The 9,681-nt window shown below is 48.5% G+C and overlaps 1 protein-coding gene across 1 annotated transcript in view; it reads right to left on the bottom strand.

The window, feature by feature from the left end:
* LOC119440456 (uncharacterized) overlaps window positions 1-3,331 on the bottom strand; it is a 5,249-nt gene extending 1,918 nt beyond the window's left edge. Inside the window, exons 1-3 of the mRNA XM_037705363.2 lie at window positions 3,184-3,331; window positions 2,109-3,050; window positions 1,071-1,272 (exon numbers count right to left, since the gene is read on the bottom strand). Of these exons, the coding sequence (XP_037561291.2) occupies window positions 1,071-1,272; window positions 2,109-3,032 (1,126 nt within the window). The 5' untranslated portion in view covers window positions 3,033-3,050; window positions 3,184-3,331. The remainder of the gene's footprint in view (window positions 1-1,070; window positions 1,273-2,108; window positions 3,051-3,183) is intronic.
* Window positions 3,332-9,681: the final 6,350 nt, after the last annotated feature.

The raw sequence follows: 9,681 nt of genomic DNA, 5'->3' as shown, positions 1-9,681 counted from the left end.
CTCAGCACGCGGAGCGTGGCCTCCGCATATAGCTCTGAAAATGTTTCTGAAGTTGATCGCGGAGGCTGCAATTACGACGCGCTGTACGCGCTGATTTGACTCGGTGACGATTCAGTTACGTGCTTTGTCTTGCGCGTTGTATTAGTGTGTCAGTTACGTGCTTCGTCTTTCGCGTTGTGCTAGCGTGTGCAGCGTAGTGCAGCTTCCATATGCACGACGGTTGCTCATGGTCATCGACGTTGGTAGTCGTGATGGAGGAGACGTGCCACCAGGCGTCAGCGTGGGTGCATCAACGCCTAAGGGCGCTTTAGCCACAAAACACCAATAGGCATTATATATCAATGTGCAATAAACATTACACTACTTCTGTGAAGACACGTTTCACTTTCGTGTTCTATACCGATTCCTATATAAGAGGGATCAACCACATTTTTTTTATTTATCGGCAGCGTCGAGAAGTTTGTCGTTCAGCTTCCTACAAAAGTTCTTTAGCAGAATGTTGGTGCTGCACCGCAGGATGTGTTTAAGCACTAATTCAACTGTGTGGTCATTCTCACACGTATCGAAGTCGGACTGCTCTTCACTAGCCAGCAATTGTAGCGTCATTTTCGTTACCACCTGGCGTTGTTCAGGCATCATAAGCAGTGCTGGCTCTGTAGCGAGCTGCTCTACTACAACGTAGCTATGAGCAACTGCGTTAAGTGCAAACATTGATGGATAAACTAAACCTCCTCGGTCCAGCTGCTTCACAAGACCATAATGTTCGTTTGTGGCAGAGACTGTGATCTTCTTGTCCACGGTCAACGAGTCCCTGCATTGCTCGCACTTCAACTTTTTAAGGGTCCCGTATACTGCATAACCTGCAACGTAGACGAGGACTGGGACGACGTCCTGCATCTTCGTAAGAGCCTGGCTGGTAACAACAACGTTGCTGCTGGGAAGCAATGCCTCGACTTGCTTTCGGACACATTCCCAGTGCTGGTCAGGGGAAACTGTAGGCAAGGTGCTCTGCAGGCGCAGCTTGTTTTCGACTTCATATATCTGCCTGATGGAGATGTGATATTGCGCACCTGCCAGCTGCCTATACTTTCCAAACTGATCTTCAAGGCAGTCTGTCTGAATCTTCCCAAAAAGGACATATGACATTCCAAGCTCTTCGAAGCTGTACCTAGCGAGCTCAACAAGCGCATAGCTGGTGTGTTCGAGAGCAGCGTGAGTCTCCTTTGTCAGAGTACCGTTGTCAAAACCTTTGTTCTTCCACTCATCCAGCCACTTCAGAAACATGTGCAAGAAGTCAATTTTTGGATCGTTATCAATGGAAAGCACTGGTTGTTGGAAGTGATCTCTAAGCCTTTCTCCCTTCCATGGAGTTTTGACGTTTACAATTTTCCACCACTTGAGTATGATCTCGACGAATGTAGCCGTGGCCTCGAAAGAGAATAGGTTGTGCTTTGCTCCAAGAGCACGTAACGCCTCTGGTAAATAGTCATTGAAGATTTGTAAAGCAAGCTTTACGTCCTGCCTTTCAAGACTCGAAGGGTAGAGGGCTTTTCTTGACAGCCCATAGCCATATTTCAACAGCTGGTCACACTCTTTGCTGTGAAGGTCCCTGATTGTTGCAAATGACGCTGTTTGCATTCGCTCTGATTCTGGTGTGTCTCCTTGGATCTCGGGAAGTAGAAACAAATTTGGTCATTCTTCTGATTGATCCAGTTATTTCGTATGCATTTTAGAATGTGCACTGGGTCTATAACGAAGAACAGCGGCCTTGAAGGGTCTGATGGATGTTGGTACACAATTCTGTTACACGGAGGTGATTCGAAAAGTGACATCGCTTTTCTGTTCACAGAGTTGTTGTCGCTGACGACGCACATAACCCGGTACCCAATCTTTTCCAGCCCACAAATCACGTCTTTAAGCGTCTTTTGCAGGAACTCCGCCTCTACTCGGTGCACCGGCACGATGTGCGCAACTTCTTTGAATTTACACGTCACGCTGCGCACCATGAAAACGAGCGCACAGTTAGCAGCTTCATTTCTATTAATTGCAGCGCCGGTAATATTGCCTCCTTTGTAGTCAAAGTAAGGTTTTATATGTATTTCATCAACCATAACTGTGACAAAGCGCTGGTCATCTTTCAGGTCAGAAATTCTTGTTGTCATGTAGCTGAGGAATGTTTCACTCTGATGCTCTTGTTGAGGACACATACCATAAGACCGGCACACTGATCTTATCGTCATAGGATGCGGCAAGGTGATGCTTCCATGGCTACGTATGAACGCGTATGCATGGGGCGATATAGTGAAAACAATACAGCAAAACATCATGAAATCAGCAGAGTAGCGCCTGCGCTGTTTTTTCGATAGGTGCAAGGTGACTTGCTCTTTCAGAAATTGAATACAGTTGGCGTCATCTTCTGCTTGGGACGTGCAAAGCTGATCAAGCAGTAAACAAACAGCCTCGCAAATTTCGGCGACTGAGTTGGACATCAGGTCACAGTCCCACTTCTCGATGCCTTCCAGGAGTTCCACCATACCCCTTTTACTGTTAGCGATTTCGGGAACGCAGAGATTTGCACCGAGCTTTTTTACGGCCGTTTTCATAACGTGTAGTGTCACGCTCAAATCTCCTTTCACGCAAACAGAGTATTTCAACCACGGTGCTTCATCGTCGACAATGTGAATGAGAAGAAGCCTTTCATTTCTTTCGATAACATCCCAGAACTTCATCCCTTGGCTCCTTAAGTGGTTGGCAAGTTCGCTCACACTGTTGACTTTATCCTCCTCGCGTGCTCTGATAAATGCCTCGTTGGATTCAGCGATGGCTTTCTGAAGGGCTGCATTCTCTATTCGCGAGCGCTTGGAGTCAGGATCTTCCCTCCTCGCGGTCTTTCTGGACAAGTAGCTCGAATGATTCGGGAACTTCGACGGTACAGCGTCTGGGCGAAGGCGCACATGAGATAGCGGCACTGTCATTACGCGGCCAGTTGCTTGATCTGTATGCGTCGCGTCTCGAATAATGTCCTCGTCCATGAAATGAAGTTCACATACCTAGCAAAAAAAAAAATACGCTCCAATCAGCAAACCGACGGCTACAGGTCACACAAACATGCGGCTCATGAGCCACTTACACATGTACGTTTATATTCTTTCAATTAACTAACACCTAAATAAAAAAACTTACCCTGGAATGTTCGGTGACCGTGAGGTTTTCCCGTGGCACAGCGCGAATCCAAGCGTCCCTTAGAGCTTGATCTCTCGGGAACTTGAAGACGTGCACCTTCGTGTCCCCCGTGTAGTTTCCGCGGCATCGAGGTACACAGCATTTGCACGGCATCGCTGGCGGGATTCTTTTCACAGCGAGGAAAACACGTCCGACTGAACAGCGAAGAGATGTACGACTGTACATACGCGCCGGGGAATGAGTTTCTGGAGACGCGCGATCAACGCGCACCAGCGCGATCCGGACGCGCGGATGCGTCGTGTCGCGGCGACGGGCAAAACCGCAAAACGCGCTCGCCGCCTCATGCGTCCGCCCCATCTGCTGACGTAGCGCGAGTGGAAAGGGAAAAGAACTAAGGCCTTCATATTTTTCTAGAGGGTGTTGCCGGAGCGCCGCGACGATTTCATCACCGTTGACGTCATACGGAACCTCACGGCGACGCCGACGGCGACGCCGACGGCAGAAACCTGCTTTGGTGTGTCCATATAATTGCTATCACAATAAAATCAATCGGATAACATTTGCACTGTTATTCTGATTGTCAATATATATATTAGGGGGTTGTATAGAGTCCAAAGCGGCGTAACAAATAATCTTCCAGCAAGTTACAGATCGCGCGTTCACTTTTTCTGGCAAATAGAGCAAGCACGCGAAATATGAAAAATACCACGTGACTGCGCACCCGTGCGCACGGGATACAGCGCCATAAATGAGTCTCAGTGTGAGGACATAAAATATAGGATGATGATGATGATGATGATGATGATGATGATGATATGATGATGGAAGCTTCGCTACCAGTTAACATATACCTTGGCCCTGAATGGCGAGTCTGAGATGAATCGCTTCCCTTCCCTCTGAAACTGTTTGATGGCGCGGCTATTCCGTGCGCATAGGTGCGCTGTCTCATCGTATATATTTCGCGGGCTTTCTCTATTCGCCAGAAAAATTAAACACAAGTGTTCTTCAAGGACAGCAACCTGACGCTTTTCTATAAGCTGCGCCATAAATGCACTGGGTATGTGCCACTTTTCAATGAACCTCTCGCCAACTTGGGTCTCGCGAAAGTGGCACTGCCGAGAAGTCCGTGCGTGGCCTCCGAGGCGAGAAGCGTCACGCGCCGGCGCCTGCGAATGCTGAGAATTGTTCCCTCGCTTCGCACAACGCCGCCCCCCCCCCTCCCTCCCTCCTATACCCCCCCCCCCCCGGCCTTTTGCGCGACGGAAAACATCGCGTTCGCTCTCCGCCGTGCGTTTGCTCTCCGGGAAAGCTCACGTGCCCTCGCGCGCTTTCACTCGCACATACAGCATACGGCGCGCGGCGATTTTATCGCACTTTGACTTTATACGGGACCTCACGGCGACGCCGACGGCAGAAATCCGCTTGGAGCGTCCATATAATTGTTATCGCAATAAAAGAAGCACGAGATACGAGTCCGGTTGCCGCATGACGCGTTCGAAACGTTCGCGCGCACCGGCGCCACATGCATTTCGGAGCCTACGCGCAGGCTTCACGCCGGCGGCGCTAGATGGCGCCCAGTGTGCTTAAGGAATCACGAAAGCATGGAGGAAGAAAAATATAGGAGGTATCATTACGTCACGCAGACAGCCTTGGCAAGCGAACGCTTCGTGTAGCTAGCAGTGGTGGCCCAGCTCGTGACCTCTTCCGTCGAGATCACGGAGAATCGAGATTTGCCGAGACGTTTGGTTACCGGTAGTTTTTCTTCGGTACGCGCTCGGCCGGCATATTGGTCCTTGTTTTGTTTTGTTTTTTTTCGTTGGTTTTGTTTTTCTTTATTTGAAGAGTTTCAAATGGTTTCGAATGGGCATAGAAAAAAACAATAAACCGGGAGTACCGAAACCTACCGCGTGCTCTGACGTATCCTCCATCCTGTGACGTTTTTATCACGTGTTGGGCCACCACAGTCGGCGGCAATCGCGTTGCGGTATGCTCCCTCCTATATTTTCCTTCCTCCATGCACGAAAGAGGAATCCCGCTGCAGTGCACGCCTCACACCTGACGCGTTTCAATGGAGGCAATACGTTGTGTTGCTATATATTGATTCTATGCTAAACGCATTACCGCCGGCAGTCATCGTGAGAGGGGTTCTGTTGATTCGTTTTTTTTTTGGTTTGTTTTTTTGCGTGCAATATGCACAAGCTCCTAATCCACGAGCTTTATGTTTTTAAACTGTTTCTTCTCTATTATCTCCGAGATCTTTGAGTGGAGCCTTCTCAGATGTAAGCGGGGAGGGGACACTCCGCGACGTGTACGCGATCGCTACGTGAAGGCAACTTCACGCTGTCGGCCGGCCTGCGGGCGTATTCTGTAAGAGTCCACCTAGTGGACATGTCCATTTGGTCTGCTGCTGAAGTGCTGATTGGCTGTGGCGCCTGGCTCCTGCGGTCGCGCACTCCAGCCCAGCCAACCAGAACTTCAACAGCAGACGAAATGGACAAGTCCACTAGGTGGAACTTTACAGAATACCTCCCCTACTCTGCTTGAGATCATGTCTGCAGACTTCCCAATGGGCATTGAAAATCCCTCGGACGTCCGGATAAAATCCCGAGATCCAAGTCCAAGAGCAGTCATCCAGGGGACATCCAGTGGATATCATTACTGGACCAATTTTAACATCCACTTCTCCTGCGAACGTCCTTAGGTCATTCGTGCTGAACATTTTGCCAACGGACCGAGCCAGACTTCGCTCAGATTTTTAGCCACGAAGGTTCCCGTGTTGAGCATTTCTGTGTTTGGAAATGCTAACGCAGAAACTGCCTCAAGTTCATTCAAGCTAAGTGAACCACATCTAGCTTTGTTTAACAGACATCAACGTTTCTAAGCGAAATATCAACCAGTCGTAAAATGTTAACATGCAGCATAAACTAAAACAAATTCCAATTCTAGCCGCAATTTTTTTTTCTGGTGGAGAACATTCAGGTACCAACGAAGGCAGATTTATGGACAGGTTCTAATGCACAGCGTGATCGTATACGCTTCTCAAGCTTTTGTGACTGTCTCATTATTTTTGCTTGCCGCACCACAAACTTTTCCGATCAGAGAATATAAGTAAATAATCTTATATTCTCAGATCTGATTTCACTTGCAGCACTTGGGGGCTGGAAATTTTTGGCTAGTCACGATCTCAGCGTTCGGCACCGTGGCGAGTGCTAAGGCTATCGCGGCTTCTTCTGCCGCCTCCGTGTGTCCCGTGGTCAATGTGGCACTCGCGAGGCATTGGCCCGTGCTGTCTACAACAGCGATCGCGTGTGCGCTTCTTCCTTCGCCATATCGCGCAGCGTGTACGTACACCGCCTCGTTACTCTTACCAAATTTCTATTCTACTGGTCTTCCTCCTCTGGACCCCGACACACACCTCCCGCTCGCGGGCAACGAGGCGGCCCACGCCGCGGCTCGAGGTCTCACTCGCCGAGCCGTGGCAGACTACATGGCCGACGCCTCCGGCCCCGAGTGCGGGGCGTCGTATCTGCCGGATCGAGATACTACGACAGACACGCTGCAACAGCAACAATCACAATGGCTCTGGGGCGATCGCCTGACCACGTTCAGAGACCTCACACAACACTACAGACTCGAAAGACGCAAATTCCCGCCACCGCACGTTAAATTAAACAGGAAAGAGGCCGTAAACTTACGTAAACACACAGTTGCCCAAGTCCGGCAGTCTTACGCCACTGTTACCCTAGCTTATATCCGAATGATGCGTTTAAAGCGTGCGGACTCAAAGCAACGCTGCGACACATGCTCTGGGAATGCGCCGGCAACAACGGTACTGAAACCGCCGCCGTTCGCGACGCACCCATAACGGCATGCGTTACTAGATTAAATGAAGCCTCGAGCTCGCTCATTCCCACCGTTGCCCCGGCCGCTGGGGCCACCGGGGACCTTCTCCGTCGGCGTCGCCGCCGCTGGGAAGCGACCCTGAAAAGTTCGGAGCTGGAAGACCAGCTCTGGGCCGTCCGGCAAGCCGAAGATGCCGCCCGAGTCCAAGGACTTCGAGCCGGCACCTGAGGCCACTAAAAGAAAAGCGCCGGCTCTTTAAATAAAGTTTATTTCTTCTTCTAGTGCTGCAAAAGCTGAATGAACGAATAAAAATATGTGTGAAAGTGTTTGTCTGGCGTTTTTTGCGTAAACATAGCTTGCTTTTGGAATCTGTCTTTCATGGGTGTGCAAGTTGTATTTTCATTGGTACAAATGAATATTGCATCATCTTTGCAGCACAGATTCTACAGAGTTAATGTTTACACCAACTGTGCAACTCAGCCGATTATAAATAAAAACGAACATCCGGCAGGCATCCCGTAATGGTCCACGATTTATCGTACGGATGTCTGACGTGCATTGAGCAATGAAAACATAAACTACTTCCTGGTTCCATGAAACACCCGTATATCCGTTGCATGACATCCGCGGGACACCTTTAGGACTGCCAATTTGTATGCGCCTTGTAGTCCTGCGGATGTCCGTCGTACATCCTTCGGCGATCTGCACACATCCTACGGAGGACCAAAATATCCAGAAGCGGTAGTCCAGTGGACGTCCAGAGGAGTCCAAATGTCCATTGGGTTGTAGAACAGTATATACGGAATGTTCCAGAACACTTTTCACTGTGAAATCGAGTGCCGTCGATGTCGTCACCACGCTTAGTGGATTCCTCCTGGGGCAGTGTGATAGTCTTACAGTGTGTACACGTCCGTGTACAGGGTTGCTTTCTCGTCATTGCTGTTCCGTTCTCGTGGTGCACTTATAACCATTTTTCGGCCCTTTCCAGCCAAACTGCAGCATTAGGACTTCCGCTACTGTGTCTGCGTTGTGGTAATACTGTGTTTGTCCGTCCATCGTGTGCTGCGTATTTGGTCGCCCGCTCCGTTGGCCGCAAACAATCCAGTTTTGTCGCTCCCCAGAGCGTTGAGCATACAACAAACTTTTGATGCCCCCCTCAGAAAACTTACTGGTCGCTGTGCCGCGTTAATGCAACCACAGCTTTAGCGATATTGCAGAAAACTGCGGTCTGTAACGTCGATCTGATACAAGGGCGGACAAAATGAGTGGGAAACACTGAGTTACGTAGTCTTGTTTTGCAGTTCTCACCTTTGCAAGATAACTTTCAATAAACTTGATTACTTACACCTTGAAAAAGTTCGCCCCTGCATGTTAGTCAGCTTGGTATGACCCTATCTTTCTTTGCACTTGCCATGGGTACAGCGAGCAGAATTCGGAGGCAAGGTCCATCCAGCAATGAGAATTAGTGTTATGGCATAAGAAAAACAGGCGACATTTTTTGCTTAGATCACTGTTTCCAATATACCTTGTCCTGTAAGCGCGTCATACGTATGTAAACCTTAAACAAGAAAATTATGTTTAGCTTTGCTGGTTCTTCAACGAAAAGATGGAGCGCTAAACACAGAGGGGGAAGGGGGGGGAGAGGGGGGGGGGGCTGCGTACAAAGGGGCAACAGAATTTTCCCAGGCTTTCTTGCGTACCTCTATTACATAATCATTTTATTCTTACGCTGATAAAGTCGCTACTGGTAATCTGAAAGTGTGTTCAACAGAAATAGTCCTTGCGGACCTGAACAAACCTAACATTTTCGCATTCAAAAGTTGTAGCGAGACTTATTTGCGAGAAAATAGTGTAAAGCATGCTTGACAATAGCGAAACATGGTAGAGCTTGACGCAACTGGAGTTCGAGATAAACCGCTTGTCATGGAAATAATGATATCTTGCTTGTCAGGAAAAGTTTTATGCATGCAACCCCCGATGACTAGAATTATAAGCAAAATTGTAATATTTTTATTCACCTACAATCTATAGTCGACGAGAAATTATGCAAATGATCCCTGCTATCATGCTCCTTTTCCAAAGCTGTGTAGACTCTCATTTATTCACTCGGCGCGATGTATTATGACTGAATCACGAGATCCTGTACCAGGCCACGAGGGATGTGGTTATATAAAAAATACGTGAAAACGTTATTCTAGGATTTTACGCGTCAGAACCATCATATAATTATTACGCATGCCGTAGACGAGTTCTCCGGAATAATTTTTGCCACCAGGGCTTCTTTACCGTGCACCTAAATCTAAGTAGACACAAATGTTTTTGCATTTCGCTTCCACTGAAATGCAACCGCCGCGGCCGGGGTCTAACGACAACGATGTTGGCAACGCAAGCCATAGGCACTGGGATACGACATCAGGTGGTCATATGAACGACACATTAAACATATAACTTAAATATACAGCATTTGTTGTAATGCTGGCATTTATAAAACTAGTACCAAAAAAAAAACTACAGATAGTAATTCGAGAGCGCCGTGTTACGCGAGCCAGCATTCAGAGCGCGAGCAAAAGCATGAAAATGAAGCTATTCTTTATAGCCGGAGAGTAGCAGACGACAAAGATGTGTCCCCCGTCTGACGTCACAAGAGTGTCGTTT

This window comes from Dermacentor silvarum, chromosome 2 (assembly GCF_013339745.2).
Source record: "Dermacentor silvarum isolate Dsil-2018 chromosome 2, BIME_Dsil_1.4, whole genome shotgun sequence".
Classification (NCBI taxonomy): Eukaryota; Metazoa; Arthropoda; class Arachnida; order Ixodida; family Ixodidae; genus Dermacentor; species Dermacentor silvarum.
This window is presented reverse-complemented; position numbering and strand designations above follow the sequence as displayed.